At 35.0% G+C, this 19,468-nt stretch overlaps 1 protein-coding gene across 1 annotated transcript in view; it reads left to right on the top strand.

Moving 5' to 3' along the window:
- The window catches only part of ANKMY2 (ankyrin repeat and MYND domain containing 2), a 39,553-nt gene that overhangs the window by 2,329 nt on the left and 17,756 nt on the right, over positions 1-19,468 (top strand). Inside the window, exons 2-4 of the mRNA XM_008520178.2 lie at positions 5,661-5,725; positions 12,725-12,863; positions 14,577-14,675. Coding sequence (XP_008518400.1) covers positions 5,661-5,725; positions 12,725-12,863; positions 14,577-14,675 — 303 coding nt within the window. The remainder of the gene's footprint in view (positions 1-5,660; positions 5,726-12,724; positions 12,864-14,576; positions 14,676-19,468) is intronic.

Here is a 19,468-nt window from a genome sequence, read left to right as displayed (position 1 = left end):
TCTGAGCTTCAGGTTCTCCATGTGAAAAATGATACCCACTTCACAGCGTTGTTGTGAGGATGAAATGAGTTAGTGTGTGGAAAGCGTTTAAAATACTATTTGTGTTGCTGTTATTATTGGTAAATATGGTAATAAAATACTCTTTGTGTTGGCCGTTATTATGGTAAATATGGTAATCTCCACTTTACAGACAAGGAGGCTGAAGAACTGAGAAGCTAGATAACTTGCTCAAGTCACACAGGTGACAAGTGGCAGAGCAGAGGTATTATAGCCCATAGTCCTAGAAATATGCTGGACTTGAAAACAAACCAAACAAAAACAAAGCCAGCACCATACCAGTCCATACCATATTCACTTTGAGAGGCAATTTCATTTCAGCAAAACATTCATCTGTCAAGTTAAATTAATTTTAAATGTTATTGATTTTGTAGTTTTGTGTGCATTTAATTTGTAACATAATTTTTGGTTTATAGTTGAATGAAGGTCATAAGCAGAGTTTATAGGAGCTTTTTTTTTAAGCAGGTGGGTGGAGTTGTAATTTTTTTCCTTTGGTACATTTCCCGACTTTGAGAAGCACTAGATGCGTCAGTACTGGTACTTGGAACTAACAGTACATTTTCAGCCAAGTGTGACCTGTCATCTTGGCCAATCTGAAATAAACTCAGCAAATTTTTTTTTTTTTTTTTAAAGATTGGCACGTGGGCTAACAACTGTTGCCAATCTCTTTTTTTTTTTCTTCTGCTTTATCTCCCCAAACTCCCCGTGTACACAGTTGTATGTCTTAGTTGCAGGTCCTTCTAGTTGTGGGACGCCGCCTCAACGTGGCCTGACGAGCGGTACCATGTCCGCACCCAGGATCCGAACCCTGGGCTGCCGCAGCGGAGCGAGTGAACTTAACCACTCGGCCACGGAGCCGGCCCCAAACTCAGCAAATTTTTGAGTGTCTCCCTTCTGCCAATCACTGCCCTCCAGAAGCTGAGTAGACGGGAGATGAGACTTACAGTCTAGAGAATCCTGCATGTTGCTTCTGGACACTTTTTAGGACAGTTTCTTCTGAGTGAATTCACATGCTAGGTATTCTGTAGATAGTATATTTGTTCGGATGCCAAGAAGTTCCAGAAGAAACTGAGAAGCTGTTTCCTGTGTACCCATTTAAATCATAGTTAATGACAGCATCCATTTTACGACATTTAAGAAGAGAAAATTGAAATAACTGAAGTGCATTTAACTGGCTTATGTTACTTGTAGATTGACTCATTTTCTAACTTCAGATATCTTTTTCATTAAGCACTGAGGAAGCACTATTTTAAAATAAATTAGACCTTTAAGGGTGTGACCAGATCTTCTGTTACTTTCCTTGTTCAGTACCTGAAATCCCTGAGACCACTGTTGCTGTCTTAACTAGAAAGTAAGGTATTTACTGGTTCTTTTCATTATTTGTGTAAAAGAAGCTATGGAACAGGCTTTAGGTAATAAGGTTTCTTCCACCAACTTTATTAAAGTATAATTAACGTACATAAATGGTGCATACTTAAAGTGTACACTTTCTAAAATCAGGTTTTTTTGGTTTTTTTAATACTGTTGAAATGCCATTGTTTTTTTGTTTTTTGTTTTTTTCTTTTTGTGTGTGTGCAAGATTAGCCCTGAGCTAACATCTGCCACCAATCCCCCTCTTTTTGCTGAGGGAGACTGGCCCTGATCTAACATCCGTGCCCATCTTCCTCTACTTTGTATGTGGGATGCCTGCCACAGCATGGCTTGACAAGCAGTGCGTATGTCTGCACCCGGCATCCAAACCAGTGAACCCTGGGCCGCTGAAACAGAATGTGTGAACTTAACCGCTGCACCACTGGGCTGGCCCCATAAAATTAGTTTTGACTTAAGTATACATCCATGAAAACGGTCACTACAATGAAGATAATGAACAGTTCCGTCACCCCCAAAAGCTTCTTCATGCCCTTTATAATCTGTCACTCCTACCACCCCTCTCTCCAGGCAACTACTGATAGGTTTCTGCATATATTGATTGGATTTCTTCACTCTAGAATTTTATATAAGTCGAATCATACGGTAAGTATCCTTTTTTTTTGTTTTTTCCGGGACTTCTTTCATTCAGCATCATGATTTTGAAGTTCATTCATGTTGTACCAATAGTTTGTTTCTTATTTTCTTCCTTTATTTCCATTGTATGGATATACCACTATTTGCTTATCTGTTCACATTGATGGACGTTTCAGTTCATTCCAGTTTGTACTATTTAAAAAAGATCCTGCTCTAAGGTCCTGTGTAGTTAATGTTATTTTTAGTATTTTTATGGTTTAGAAAGATTCAGGTCTGCTAATAATCAATTATAGTATAGAGTTCAAAGAAAAATTAAGGGCTGGCCCTCTGCATAGTGGTAAAGTCTGGCATGCTCGGCTTCAGCTGCCTGGCTTCATGGGTTTGGATCTTGGGCGAGGACCTGCACTACTCATCAAGCCATGTGGCGATCCACATACAGAATAGAGGAAGACTGGCACGGATGGTAGCTCAGGGCTAATCTTCCTCAACAAAAAAAAAAGAAAAGAAAAATTTAACTTAAAATATGTAGTTACTATGAATTATGTGTCTGGGCAGGTTATGCAACCTCTATCAGCTTCATTGTCTTCATTTACAGAACAACAGCCTTTTAGATACTCTGATTTTTATGCAGTGATTCATATTCCCAACTTGTTGGGAATTTTGTTACAAAGTCTGAAATAGATGTTTTTCTAACAAATGTTGTAAAATATTTTGTTACAAAGTCATTTTGTTACAAAGTCTAAAAATAGATACGTGTAGGAGAACTTTTAGAAAATTCACACTTAAACAAATTCACAATTTCAAAATGTTATAATTAGAAATGTCTACTTTAAAAATACGTTTTTAACTATATATCTTATTCAGTCTATACCCATATATTGTTATTTTAAAATTTAGACACTTTAAATATTTTATACATGATTTTACTTATACATAAGCATTATAGCAATTAACAAGCTGAATAGTTTTTTAAATATTTTACTTGGATATAGATTCCTTAAAACATCCCACTTTGTGGATCCCACTAAATGACTGAAGCTCATACACATCCAAATCTCATGGTTATTTGATAGATTGCTAGAAACAGAAATGTTACAAATTTATTTCTCCCTTTTTGTTTGTTTTGGCTACATCTCCTCGTCTTCAGTAGAGACCAATGGTCCCAATCTAGATATTAGAAAATGTCACACTCAGTTATATTGTGCTGCTCTGAATATAAAATAACAAGAGAATCCAATATGCACTGAGGGCATACACTGGGCCCCACATTGGGACAAGCCCTTAGTCCTCCTCAGAACGCTGTGGGATGGATACTCCTATCTCTGCTTCATAGATGAGGAGGCTGAGGGTTTCCAGGACTTGTTCAGTTTCACAGTGGTCCTGAAAGGGCTGTAGTGTGGGAGAAGAGAGGCAGTAACTGAGAGTATCACTCTGAGCATCGTCTCTTCTCTGTTAAAATGCTGGCTCATCCAGATAAGTTGATCAGTCCCACCCTAATGAGGCAGCTTGGGTTGTGTTTTCTTCTTTGGTTTGAGCAACTTGGAGAAATTATGAAAAGGGAAACAAATATTGCTGTCATCAGTTATAGGTCTGTTAATTTTGGTCTCCAATCAAGAAAAATGTTGGCTCATTTCACATTCCTCCTTATAGTACTGTATTCCCTCATCTTAAAAGTTTAAATCATATCTAGTTCATTTCTTTTCAGCAATTAATCTTTTAAACTTTGTTGCAAAATACTGTTTGAGAGTCTACCGTGGACAGTAAGGAATGACCAAAAATAAAAATCCGTCTCCGTGAGCCATGTGTCTCACATTTCCGTGCTATTCTAGAATTCCTATAGTTTCCTATTCACGTCATTAAATTAGGAACACCAAATTAGAAATCATCGCCAGTTTTTCCTCTCGGGGTATTGTGCCCATCTATTTTCCAAAATCCATTTTTATTCTTTAGAAGCCAAAACCATTTCAGAAAAACTTTCTCATCCTAGTCCCTGCGTTTCCAAAGACTAACTGGTGTTCATTGATATGTAAGTGCACATCTCATCTTTTTTTTTTCAATTGCTCCTTGACTAGACAGATTTAACTTATATTGCTGGCCATTGGGCTAAACGTTTTGTAGGATTATTGGCTTGTTCTCTAACATGAGCCAAATGTTTATGATTGTAATCCCCGTCCTGCTCCAAACATGTGGCTTTGACATGCTCACAATCCTTGTAGTATTTTCCTTTTACTGCATAAACATCTCCTGGTCAGATGGAAAATAACCAGTTATTCCCAGTGGTTAATGGGATTCAGCTGAAGCATCGTCCTCAAGTGAAATTGGGGAGCAGGGTTTTTGTTCTAATTCTTCTCTAAAGATTTTTGAGAATCTCTGATGAGAAGCCGCAGGTATGGAGAAGCTTCCATGTAGAACCTGCTAGTGTGCTTGAAGGCTTTGCCCTCTTGTTCTTTAGCCATTCAGCCAGTGATACCAACTGCCCTCAGGGACAGAAAAAGGCACTATTTACAAAAGAGCTGCTGTCGTAATCCAGGGATTTATAGATCATTCACTTGACATTTCCCCAGCAGACCTATTCCTCTGTCCACGTAGGAGACAGTTCTCTTCTCCCCTCTGCTGCTGAGGGGCATTCATGCTTGCCTAAGAAGCAGGTTGGGGAGAAAGAAGCCTGCTCATCTTTATTGTGCATTCCACCTTTGACTCTGGGAGACTGGCAGAATTGACCACATTCTTGAACTATAATTCTAAATTTAAGGAGAAGAAATAACACTCATTTGGGGGGTGCTTTCTATTCTTTTATGTCGTTTTAGAGGAGAGGCTTATCTCATCTTTTTTCCCTGAGAACATTCAATTTCATTGTTCTCTTCCTAGTCAAACCAGAAATTTTCAGCAGAACATGTGATTGGCTCTTATTAATGATGATAATAGCAACATTCTCTCCTACAACTGCTTGCTTTTGTCAGTAGGCCTTACAGAAGACTGGAGAAACCTGAGAGTTGTGGCCCAATTACAGCTTATTTCCAAATTTATGGAGACTGACCTTGAGGTTTACATTAGATGACTTTCAGTCTGAGAGTCTGAACACTGACCATAGGCACTTACCAAGCTTTAAAGATGTGTTTACTTGAGCATTTCCAAACCCAGACTTCTATTATAAGCATGCCATCAATTCACAGGGCCTAGCAGTGACAAAGTACGTAAATACTGACTGTATTTTGAGCTCCAATTATTACATTGACTGGAACTTAAGCTTTAGATGGTGGGTTGCACTAGGTGCCCTTTAAGATTTGTTTCATTATTAAGAGTCTCATGCTTTGTGGTTATTGTATTACTGCCAAAAGGAAAATGTGGCCAACTTAATGTACTCTAAGGTCAGTGGAAGTAAAAACAAGATGGAGCTATTTTTGTTTCTATGAATCTATTTTCTGGATAATTACTTCATGGAATAAGTAGTATTTAACTGATGCTTTATATCTTAACAGCCTAAGCTGACTAGTCTAGTTTTACAGATAGCACTTTATAGTTTGTTTCCTTGATGTTAGGTTTTTTTCTATTCTAATGATAAATAACTTTACTTTGAATTTTCTTTCTTTTTTTTTAAGGTACTGTCCAAGAAGCTGGAACGCTGTTAGCCAGCAAGAATGTTCGTGTCAACTGTTTGGATGAGGTAAAATGAAAAAAGTTTAATAAAGTGTTTTACTTCCTATGAGAATGGATAATATATAAAATCTAATAAGAAGCGTTGTTTTCTAGCATTTGTTCTCAAGTTATACTAATCTCTAAATCAAATGTAAGCAGATGGGTTGCAAAAGACAAATAAACATGTAAAAACATGTTTAATCTTATTAGTAATCAAATAAATGACAATTAAAACTGAAAGTCCTATCATTTCTTGGAAGTGTAGGAAATGTTGGACTTTTATATGCTAATTGATTAGGTGTATATTGGCATCACATTCTGAAGAAAATTTTAGAATATGTGTCATTTTTAAATGTGCATACCTTCGATCCAGCAGTTCTACTTCTAGGGAAAGTTGACTCAACCTAAACTCAACTTTCTAGAACAATTGCTGTCCAAAATAACTTTCTAAGATGATGGCAGTGTCTATTCTGAGCTGTCCAATATGGCAGCCATTAGCTATATAGGACTAGTGGCTACTTATTATACAAGCACAGTTCTAGTGCTAGAAAGTTAACTGAACTTCAATTTCTCATGCAGAAGGGGAAAAGATTTTGTTAACCCCTTACCCGACATGGATAGCAAAATTAATATCAGACAAAATAAAGATTAAAGCAAAAAAAAAAGAAATTAATAGATAAAGGCTATTTTTTATAGATTAAATTAATAATCCACCAAAAGCATACCAGGCTTTACTCTTCATTATAAGCCTATAAGCATGGAGGTTCATTAAAAAAGATAAAATTCAAAGGAGAAATTTATAAGACCATAATAGCACCCTTTAGAAACCAACAGGTTAAGTAGAAAAAAGTAATTCAGGGGACAAAAAATTCGGATAACCTAATTAACAGTCTCTGTGCACTGTATGTGGAACAGAAAAAAATAGTACATCTTTTTATATGGAACATTGATAAGAACGAGTCTCTGTATTATACTGTTTTATAGAGGAAATTTTAGCTAATTTCAGACAAGTTCACCAAATGCAGTATAATACATCGAAAATAAACAAAAATATGACAAATAATAAAATGTGTAAACTAAAATTTTTTTTTAATTCTACATGATTCTTGGGTAAAAGAAGAAATAGCAGTAGAAATTGCTTACTATTTAGAACTGAAAACATGGCATTTATCAAAAGCTGTGTTGTGTGGCCAAAGTGATAATTCAGAGGAAATTTTGTAGCATTTATTATGTACTTGCAATCTTTGTGGTGTTCTAAGCTTTCAACTCATGAAATTAGAAAAAAAGAGTAAGGTATACTTACAAAATAGAAGAAATAAATTAAGAAAAATAAAATAGAAATAAGAATTTTAAAAAGCCGTCAAGCACAAGCAACAAGAAAAAATAAAAGTTAAAAACTTGTGCTTCAAAGCACACCATCAAGAAAGTGAAAAGATAATCCACAGAATGATTTTACAGATCATATCTGATATGGCAGTTGTAACTAGAACTTGTAACTAGAGCTCCTACAATTCAGTAATAAAAAAGACAAATAACCCTATATTAAAAAATGGGCAAAGGATCCAAATAGACATTGTTCCAAAGAAGATATGCAAATGAGTGATACACACATGAAAAAATGCTCAACACTAGCTGCCAAGGAAATGCAAATCAAAACCACAGTCAGATACTTCACACCCACCAGGATGGCTATAGCAACAAAGATGGATAATAACAAGTATTGATGAGCATGTGGAGAAATTTGAACCCTCATAGATTGCTGATGGGAAGGTAAGGGTGCAGCTGCTCTGGAACACAGGTTGGCAGTTCCTCAAATGATTAAACATAGAGTTAGCATGTGACTGAGCAATCCTGGGCATATACCTGAGAAAAGTAAAACGTATGGCAACACAGAAGTTGCACATGAATGTTTATAGCCTCATTACTTATAATAGCCAAAGGTGGAAACATCCAAATGTCCAGCAACTAATGAGTGGATAAACAAAACATAATAAATCCACACAAAGGAATATTACTTCATATCCACCGAAAGGAAAGAAGTACTGATACATGCTACAACATGGATGGACCTTGAAAATGTTATGCCAAGTGAAAGAAGCTAGTCACAAAGGACTAAATATTGTGGGATTTCATTTATAGGAGATGTCCAAAATAGGTAAATCCGTAGAGACAGCAAATAGATTAGTGGTTGCCTGAATAGGGGCTGGGTAAGTGGGTGAAGGAGGAAAATGGGAATGACTATTAATTGGTATGGGGTTTCTTTTGGGGGGTGACAAAAATATTCTAAAATTGATTGCGATGGTGATTGCACAACTCTGCAAATATACTAAAAACTATTATACTGTACACTTTAAATGAATGAATTGTATGGTATGTGAATTATATTTGAATAAAGCTCTTAAAAAAGAAAAACCAAAGTTGCCAACTAAAGACCAAGAAAATAGATACAATTTGGAAAGTATGAGCAAGAAAGTAATACGTATAAACACCAAGAAAGTAAGAGAGTTAATTATAAAGGAAATTGTCATAGCTTTTTTGTTTAAGCCAATATATCTGAAAACCCATATGAAAGTAGTAACTTTGTAGAAAAATAAAAATGAACATATTCGTCTCATATAGAAGGAATAATTAAGGAAGAATTCTGTAAATGTATTTAAACACCAACTACTTTCTACAGCTGTAAACTTGCATAAGCTTTACAAAACCTTCAAAGACGAGTTAATTCTCATTTTACACAAATTGTACCAGTAGTTCACAAAAAGACAGAAATATACTCAGCTCATTTGATAAGCTTAGCATAACATTGATGCCAAAACAGTACGAAGCCCAAGAAAATTAGGGCTCAAGTCACTTTGTAAAAACAGATGCAAAAACACTATATAAAATATTGGCAAGTTGATTCAGTAGTGTGTCAAAAGGATAATAATACATCATAACCAAGTAAGGTTTCTCCAAGAATGAAAAGATGGCAGTTTTAGAAAATCTTTCAGTGTAATTCACTATTAGAGAATAAAAGAGAAACAAATATGATTGACTCAACAGATACTATAATGCATTTGATAAAATTTAACAACCACTGATGGTAAAAACTGTTAAGAGATGAGAATTTAATGGATCTTCTATAACTTGATAGAAGAAAAGGTTTGCAGAAACCTTCCACAAACTTTGGCATCCTACTTAACATTAAATCATTAGACACACTCTCATATTTAACGTTAAAACCTTGGATGCACCAGAATGAAGACCAGAGACTCCTGGAGATTCTGTGAGTGAGCTGCAGGCAGATTTGGCCTTCTTGATGTTCCTTTAACATAGTACTCCTCTCCCCCAAGGAGTTTTGCACTTGCATTCCCTTTACCTGGAGCATTCTCCCTCTAGTTATTTACATCCTTTGCTCCCTCACTTCCTTCAGGGCTTTGTTTGAGTGCCACCTGCCCAGAGGGACATTCCTTGACTGTCCTTTTAAAAATGATAATCTGCTCTTTTCTTCTGGCATTCCCGCTCCTCCTTCTTCCATTTTGTTTCCCTATAGCAAGTATATCACCATCTGCCTTGTCACCCGTCTGAAAATTTAAGTGCCAGGCACTTAGACCATAGTGGCATGGAATTTGTTAATTGCTAGCTACAGTTTATAGATCTATGTCTGACATATATTAGCCACTCAGTAAATACTTGCTGAATGAATGAATGCTGTATTTAATGATATAGAATTGTAACTTAATAGACAAATATTGATTAATTCTTTGATGTAAGAATTATAGGAGAGAAACTTTAGTTATTTTTAGGGTCATTGTATCAAAAATATTGTAGCAGCTCGTTTTTCATGCAATTCAGTTAAGCAGACGTCTTCCAAGGTTGTCTTTGGGAAATGACAAGGAGGTGAGAATTTTTACTCTTACATTTCATGGAATTACGATGTCATAGACTTTAAGTCTCATCCAGATTTCAGAGACACTAAAAAATGAGGGAGATGGAGACTGATAGCAATTTATAAGATTCTAGTATTTGTAAAGTACAACTCAGTTTCAGAGATGTTAAAATATGAAAATGAAATACTTCTTAGAAGAGATGATTTCATGTAACACTGAGATAACATTTTATGAGACCTTATGACTGCCTTCCTAGTTTGAACAGAGGTAGACATTAGGTATTTTATTTTTCTATCTGATACTTAGTTATTCCATATTTATAACTAGAATATGACTTTTTTTATTGAGGTAACATTGGTTTATAACATTATATAAATTTCAGGTGTACATCATTATATTTCGACTTCTGTATAGACTACATCACATTCACCACCAAAAGTCTAGTTGCCATTCGTCACTGTACACATATGCCCCTTAACCCCTTTCGCCCTCCCCGCTTCCCACTACCCCTCTGGTAACCACCAATCTCTTCTCTGGGTCTGTGTGTCTGTTTGTTTGTAGAACATGACATTTTAAATTTAACTATTTTAAACATGGCAATATTCTACTTCTACTAGATTAGCAGTATTGTTTTGAATTATTCAACTCCTTGTTTTGAATTATTCAACTCCTTCTTTTGATATTTACACTGAAATACTTTCAAAATATTAGAAAGACTAGAAAATTTATAGTATGGTGGCTTTATATCTGTATGGAATATCAAAATTTATTAATACATCTTTTTTTCTTTGTCCATTTAAATGTTTCCGCAAATAACAGGTAGTACTAGAACTAAGATGATAATGCGTTGTACTCATTGCACTCAGAACTTGTAATTTTCTTTGCATTGTTCTAAATTCTTATAGCCCAAAGTTGAACTAAGAGATAGGAAAATAATTGGGATACCCACTTACTTGAAAAGCTTAGTGTAAATTTGTCACATCACAAGTTTGGCTGCTAATACCCAGGACCATCCAGCCCAGCACTGAAATTTGATGCGGGAAATATATACACTGTATTATAAATGTGACAAAAGCAACAGGTTTAGAGATTGCACAGCAAACGATATGATTGGAGTAACTTATTACCTGTTTGGAAAGAAGCTCTTTCGTTGGTTGGCTCTAAAAACCAATATGTACTAAGAAGACAGCTAGTCAACAAGAAAGAGCAAAAGAGAAAAAAGAAAAGCAAGAGAAAAATTTTAAAAATGAGAGGAAAGGGAGGCAACAGGTAAATGGGCAGAAGTGATGAATACAGATGACAGTTAAAACACAAGCCGACATAAGAAACTGAGGACAGTTTGCAATATCAGACCCGAAAGCTTTGCACATTTGCTTTGCTTTAAGCATATTGTCACATTGTGATGAAAGCTGCTTTTTTAATTTTTTAAACTATGGGACAGTTCTGCAGTCTCAGGAGTATTCATTCTCAGAGCTAGAGAACTTGTAGTTGTAGGATGGGATTGCTGGGTGATTGACTGCCCACCTGTACTGTGTCCTTCCTTCCCCCCCAGGCTATACACTAGCTTCTTACATACAGGTTATATCATCCGTTAGGGGTTCTCACCCTTGTCAAGCTCAGAATACATTTTTGCCTCCTTCAAAAGGTAATAACCATATAGTCTATTCCCATTCCCTTAAAGTACTCCATTGGCCTCTGTACAATGAGATTTTGATTACTCACACCCACCCAGCCACCCCTAATATTTAAATACTCCATCCTTGTAGATACACCTAATTAAGGGAGTCCTAAAGTTATAATCTCCTTATCATTTTCCCGTTACTACTCTCAAGAAACTTTCACTACTTTTTTTTATTTTTTATTTTTTTTTGAGAAAGATTAGCCCTGAGCTAACATCTGCTACCAATCTTCCTTTTTGCTGAGGGAGACTGGCCCTGAGCTAACATCCATGCCTATCTTCCTCCACTTTATATATGGGATGCCTACCACAGCATGGCTTGCCAAGTGGTGCCATGTGTGCAACCGGGATCTGAATCAGCGAATCCTGGGCCGCCGAAGGAAAACGTGCGAACTTAACCCCTGTGCCACCAGGCCGGCCCCAAACTTTGACTATTTTTAATGAATTACCACTTGTGTGACCACCTGAAAGGTCCCAGCCTCCCTACAATTCTCCTATCAACAACCCTATGAGAATATTGATAGCTTATGTTGATAATAATAATCTAGAACCGTCGAGAACAATTCAAATTATGTTAGCATTGTAAGATTTACTAATGTAAGAGATTATATGTATTAGAGGGTTTTTTATTCCAAAACAACTTTGAAATTCTAGCACTTATAGACATTATGCTGGGTTACTGAGAAAATTTACTTACAGGGAACAGCTCATTCATTTAGCTAGCAAATAGTATTAGATACTCAACATATAAGATTAGATCTTACATTGGATATGCCCAGCACATATGGGAGACTAAGCAATGTAGCCTGGTCTAAATACTACTAACCATTTCTGCATATTTACACAATCATATATATGAATGAAACAGATATATGATCAAAATATAAATGTGATTTTGGGGATCATTGTTTTTAAAATGATATGAATGTAATATATGTCTCCCACATCTTGTTTTTCTCATTGACAGTAATTCATGGAAAATTCTCCAATTCAATAGATACAGATGAATTCAGTCAATAGCTTCATAATATTCCATGTTATGGATATACCATTCTTTATTCAACTTTCCCCTTGTACACATTCTGTTTTGAGATTTTGTCTTAGTTTCCTTTTTTTAATGTGTTTGTATCTTCTTGTTCATTTGTTCCTCCAGGAGCTAAGTACGTGAAGTAGAGGTGAGAGCACAGGTAAATTTGGGTTCTGGTCCCTGCCCCAGCCATTTTACTAGTCACATGAGGTTGAGCAAGTCTTCTCTGAGTCTGTTTGCTAATCTGTAGAACAACCTCAAATAACAAAACCATCTTTTTTCCTCAGCAGTTTATGGAGGATCCAAGTGGGGAAGTGAATATAAAAATACTCTGCAGATTATAAAGATGATTTTATTAATTCATGTTTTTGTTTTAATTTAATTGCAGGAATTGTTCATAGGCAGGGGAAATATAAATAAGTAAAATTAATACTTTTTTTCTTTCTATTAAAGAATGGAATGACTCCGCTAATGCATGCCGCATATAAAGGAAAACTTGATATGTGCAAATTACTTTTACGACACGGAGCTGACGTAAATTGTCATCAGCATGAACATGGATACACAGCCCTCATGTTTGCTGCACTTTCTGGTGAAGTGTTATCATTTATTCTAATATATTAGTCACCTATACAAATTTGTTATAAGTGCATATATATTTTTAAATTAAATGCACCTTTATTATAGTAATTTTAAGATTAAATCTTCTGGAAAGGAATGGTGGGAATTGGCTTTGAAAAGCTGTAATGTATGAAATATGTGACATAGTTAATTTGGTGATGTTTCTTAAGTTATTGAAATCAGTTGACTATTTGTGTTGACAGCATATTTTGTGTAAAGTTGTGGAGCTAGATCTGTTATTCTTTCAACTTAGTTCCTTTGATGTTCTGTACTTTATGTTATGAAATAACATGAAAACTTCTTGGTTGTTCTCTTGAGAAAATAACTGCTGTGATAGAGCTGTCCATTTGCTTCACTGACATTTATATACTGAATATGATGATTCATTTAGAAACTTACTCTGATTCATATTGCTTATGATTTGGAATAAAGACAGTTGGGAAATGTTATCTAAAATTAAGTGGATTTATCTGTAATTGTTATAATTTTTAAGAAAATAAAGATGTATAATATTATCATACTTTAAAAGTAGTAATCTGTATATATAAAAAAGTAGTAATCTGTTATAATCCTGGAACAGGAAAGCATTTCTAAGCATGACATAAAATGTAGAATTCAAAAAGGACAACATTGCCTGATTTGATTACATAAAATTTTAACATTTCCATATGTAGAATATACCATACATAGACTTAAAATATAAATAAAAGATTAAGGAAAATATTCATTACATATCCTAAAGGGTCATATCATTATATATGAGGAGTTCTTATTATCAATTAGAAAACAGCAAATACTACAGTAGAAAATTGGACAGAAGATTGAACAGAGAACAAAAGAAATACAGCTGGCTAACAAACATGGGAACACTTTCACCAATAATCAGAGAAATGCAAATTGGAACAATAAATGATCATTTGTCACTTATGTTGTCAGAGGTTAAGAAGGAGTGATAATGCCCAGCATTGGCATAGGGACTTCTTTGCTCTGTTTTGGGTAGTGTACATCAACCCAGCCTTGTGGAAGGCAGCCTGGCAAAATGCATGTAACATATGCGTAGTCTTTGATCCTGCAGTGTTTTCCAGGAACTATTCCTAGGGAAATCATAGTTCAAACTTGCAAAAATTAATGGAAAGTGCTGTTCACTGAGTGTAGTTTATAATAGAGAAATACCTGTAATGATTTCATTAGTGAAAGAATGCAAATAGAGTAACTATGGATGTTTAGATGGAAAAAAGTGTAGAAAGATAGACCTCTAACTGTTAATAGATATTCTGGGTCCTGGAGGTGTGAGGGATGGGATGGGTTAGTAGATATTAAGGGAGGACTTCTATTCATTTTGTTTCTTCTGTCTTTGTTTTTGATATTTTTTGTTTTGAGTTTATGTTAAGCATTATTATTAGGAAAAACACATTTGTTTTGTTAAAAAAAAAGTGATACTCAATTCCATACCATTTTTGTATTTCTTGATGTGTTTTCTAGAAAGTAAGGTTAATTTCTATGTGGGTCCTATAGCATTTTACTCTTTACTGTAGTTGTGATTTATATTTTGGAGAAAAAATGAAAATATTAACAAGAGGGAAACCTAAAACAAAGTGGAAAAAAAGAGTACAGATTATTTAGAACCGGCTATTTGAATTGTGCATGCATTAATACTAATAAACATGTTCCCTTTTGCCTCTAGGTAATAAAGACATCACGTGGGTAATGTTGGAAGCTGGTGCCGAGACAGATGTTGTCAACTCCGTAGGAAGGACAGCAGCTCAGATGGCAGCCTTTGTGGGTAAGTTTTTATGGCAGTTTTACGTTAGGTTATACCCAAAATTTCCCCTGTGGAAAAAATGTCACTTTGCTTCTCAGAGTACAAATACTGTCATAGTTATTTTTAAAAAAGCAGAATGTTTGTGGTTTTGTCTAACTTAGTGAAACACCTCACAACAGTTTGGAGAAAATGAACAAGCTATTTTAAATTTCCACTCTGTAACTTGCAAAGAGTGGTGGGGCCATTTTAGTTGCAGTCAAATGCTTGAGTGAGTATATTTTATTTCTCTAAGGGAAGTATTTTAGTCTAATGTTTAAGAACGTGAACTGCGGATTTAGCAGTCCTGGGTTGAAATTCTGACTGTGCTGCTTAATCGCAAGTTACTTAATGATTCTGACCTTCAGTTTCCTCATTGTAAAATGGTTACATGGTTATTGAAAGGATTAAATGAGATGATAGACTTCAAGAGCTTTACATGTAGAACTAAATAAATGCAATCATTTACTGCTATTAATAATAATTACAACAATGATGTAGTTCTTCCTTAGGAAGAACCATTAATAATCATATAATACACTGCTGCTTCATTATTATCGTCATCAACCACAAACGTTTTATTGTGTGTGCCCGGTGATTCTTGGTATGTTAATCCTGTTACTTAGGGGGTTTAGAAGAGTGTGGGAGTGAATATTTGATCATTGCTATTTTGGCCCCATTGATTTGGCGGTTAGGAGAGTCCATTAATCGAAAAGCAAAGATAGAAACATCTGATTTATTGGGAGTGCAGTAAATGGCCTTGTGGGAACTAATAATTAATTAAACAGATACTTACTTTCACAATCTATATCCTAAGCGTCACTCTAGGTACCTTGGTTACAGTGGTGAACAAGACAGAGGCTGTTCATGCATTCATGGCACCAAGAGGCTAACAGCAATGACAGACAATGTGAAAATATCCTCCAGTGGATGACTTAAGTGCTCCATAGACATACATCGGAGAGGGATCTTCTATCCCATTCCAAGGGAGTTTTGGGAGAAATACACTTATGCTGAGATATGTGGGAATTAGTCAGTTATGGGGAACAGTAACTATATATTGTGTTAAATTTTATTGTTAAATTATCTTAAAACTTCTAATAACAGCTGCTGTTGATTAAGTTAGATAGTCCCTGAGTCGCTTTATGGCAGCTTTTAGAGAGCAAATATTCTTATTTTATTTTAATTCAATTTCAGGAGGATTTGAAAAAGGTATGGCCTTGCTATGCAAACTTAAGGGAAATATTTATCTCCCACAGTTAGGGGCTCTCTGGTTGCCCCCCAACTCACCTCTAAGCTTATTTTGAAGGTGTCAGTGCAGTGACAAAAGAACACTAAACTGGGAATCTTGAGACTCATCTTTTAATTCATGTCTGCTCCTAATTAGTTACAAGATCATAAGGAAATTCTTTCACCACCATGGTTTTCTGCTTTGTAAGCAGCAGCCAGGGAATTAGATGGTCTCTCTAACTCTACAAGTTTTCTTATGTCCACGATGTAACAAAGTAGAGCTCAGCTAGAGGTTAAGTAACTTTCTCCAGGTCACAGGGCTGAAAGTGGAAGAGTCGGTTCTTTCAGCCGTTAGTACAATGCTCTTTTCTTTTCCTTTTTCTTGATACTACTATATTAATAAAAATCCAAGGTAGAAGTTGTCCACAATCACATCCTAAGATAAGGGTAATGTTTTCATTCTATTTTAATCTTTTTAGACTAATTTCATAGACAGAAAATTGCATTGCACCTTTTCAGTTGACATTATATTTTCTACAGTTAGTCTTTTAACAAACTCATCCTCCTCATTTTGTTCCCCTTAAGCCAATCAGTATATATACATGTGTGCACACACGTGCAAGATTTTTGTCATCTGTTTGAAATGTGGTCATAAAAATGTATTCCTTGTAACTCGTTTTCTTCATTTACCAGTACAACATGGAAGTCCCTCCATCTCAGTTGGTATAAATAAATTCAGTTATTTCAACAACTGCATAATATTCCATGATACAGGTGTACCACATTTCATTTAGCTCTCCCTATTGATAGATTTTACAGTTTTTAAGTCACTTCGCTGCGAATAATGTAATAATGATCCTTGATCTTCCATTTTTACATGGTAGTGCTTTAAAATCTGTAAGATATATTCCTGGAAGTAAAATGGCTGAGACAAAGCTATGTATTTTTAATTTTAACGTAAGTCTAGATTACTTTCCAAAAGGGCACAGCAATTCACGCTCCCGTTAACATCTTCTCAGAACTAAGTGTTCGCACTCTGTCATTTTGACAGTCTGATAGTTAAAAAGATGGTCTATTGGGAATTTACTTCCCCCTCATTATTAATGAAATTAAGCTTTTAGTTTTGGTCATTTGTATTTTCTCTTCTGTGGATGCCTGCTTATATTTTTTACTCATTTTTCCTTTAGGTTGTCTTTTTCTTATTGCTTTGAGTTATTTTATGTGTATTATGGATGCCAACCCTTTGTCTGTCAAATGTCTTTCAAATATTTTATGCTGTCTTGTTTTTCTTTTGACTTTATGGGAAGTTTTGCCATACATATTTATTTTTGAGTAGGAATATTTTTTCTTTTATAGCTTCTATGTTTCTGATCTTGCTAAAAGAGGTCTTCTTACCATAGGATAAATAAGTATTCTCCTAAATGACCAGTTTGTTTTTTTGTTGGGTTTTTTTTGTACTTCTAATATTTATTTTTGTAGACTTCATTTTCTCCTGGATATATATAGTTAATTGTGATAACACCATTTATTAAACCTCTCACCATTTTCCCACTGAATTGAGATACCACTTTTGTGGTAAGTTAAATTCCCTTATGTGCTAGTATCTATTTCTGGAGCCAGTCTTCTCTTCCACAGATCTGTCTGTCACTTTCTATATTAACGCCATATTGTTTTGATCACATTGACTTTAGAGTTAAGCAAGTATCCTCTCACTTATTCCTCTTTGAATACAGTCCACTCCCACAAATCCTTTTCAGTTCTTGTTGAACTTTTATTAAATGCTTATATAATTATTTGCAGAGCATTGACATCTGTATGATGTTAAGACTTCCCATCCTATCACATGTTGTTTTTTTAACTTGTTTTTTGGTCCCTCAGTAATACTTCCTAGATTCCTTCATATCAGTCCTTTTTTAAAAAAAAATGTTTAAATAAAACTACCTTTCTTTTAAAATTTATTTCTAAGTAATTTGTAGTTATTGCCCACATTATAAGGAGAATTCTCTCCACCACCTCTCCACTTTGTCCTTTCTAGTTGATAATGAGTGATAAAGAAAAAGCTATTGATTTCTGCTTTTTCCTTGTCATTTTTATTAGAGTCTCCTGGGTTTTATACCTATTCAATTTCATTTTATTATCTTTTTGAATTAGCTTTAGGCTTCAAAGTAAGAAGAAATAATAATAAGAGATAATTGGCATGTCTGTCCTTTTCTTATTTTTTAATAGAAATATTTGTAGCTTTTCACTTTTTATTGTGATATTGGTATTGGTTTTATCATTGCATCATGTCACTCTTTGTCCTGTTTAATTTTTTAGTTCTACTTTTTCTGATGTTATAGCCATTCCTGATTCCTTTCTTGTTCTTGTTTTTTGTAGTTGTCAATAATCTCTTTGCCCATCCCTTTATTTTCAATCTTTATCATTTAATTTTAATAGTGTAACTACTACTAGACCTACGTGTTTACAAACATATAGGTGTGTTGTTTTATAACCCAAAATGATAATCTTTCTCTTTTATCAGATATACAGCGTATGCACATTTAATATAATTACTGATAAACTTGATTGCATTCCTCCTCTTTTACCTCATTTTTTACTCTTTATTTTACTTGGTGGTTGTTTTTGCTTGTGTGTGTTTTCTTAATGTAATTGTCTTGGTCATGTTAGCATACATTTTCTTTCTCCTTTTATTAACGTGAAAGATCAAGAATGCCTTTCCATTCTACTAGTGGTTACTTTCCTGTCCATAACACTCCCAATTAAAGCCATATTTCTCAGTTATTGTCTAAAAACAAGAACAAAACTATATCCTATGCCCCATCCCCAATGCACTGGATTTGTCCATTTAGCAACTATAACAAGATGAAATCCCTATAGCTTATTTCTCTACATTCTTTGTTGTTGCCTTGTCAGGCAAGAGGCCTTTCCTTTTGTCCTCCCCCACCACCATTAGCTGCAGACATTGCTGAGAGAGTTTAGTATTTTTAGTACCAACATGTGGTTAGAGTGTCATTCGCAGCGTGTTACTTCTCTTTCAGTAATTCTGATGGTTAACAGTATAATTTCTCGGTCGTGGTATCTCCACCCATTCAGATTAACTATCCCTGCGGCCGAGGGCTGTTTGTTCCCCTCTCTCTCCCTTCCTTTCTCCTCGCTCCCTCTTGGGACCTCTATTTTCATTTAGGTTTGGATTACAGGACCTTCTGAGATGGTATGTAGGTTGTATATTTTTTTGAAACCCATCATAACCAAATCTATCTTTCTTTCTGAAATAGGAGTCTTATCTTGGCTGGTTTCAAGATTCTTGTATCCCTATTCTTTTCTCTCAGTCATATCTGAAACTAAATCCCAGTTTTCTAAATCCTGGTTTTGCAAATGAGAATTTGATTTATCTTGCTTTGTAAGCTTTTCATTTCTCATTCTGGAAGCGCATTTCAATTTCAGTTCATCCTTGAAAGTAAAAATTTTTACTGAGATATGTCTAGTTGTATGTGTGTTCTTGTTAATCCTGCCTAGGACTAACTCAGCCCATTCAATCTAGAAGACTC

The sequence above is a fragment of the Equus przewalskii genome, chromosome 4 (genome assembly GCF_037783145.1).
Source record: "Equus przewalskii isolate Varuska chromosome 4, EquPr2, whole genome shotgun sequence".
Classification (NCBI taxonomy): domain Eukaryota; kingdom Metazoa; phylum Chordata; class Mammalia; order Perissodactyla; family Equidae; genus Equus; species Equus przewalskii.
This window is presented reverse-complemented; position numbering and strand designations above follow the sequence as displayed.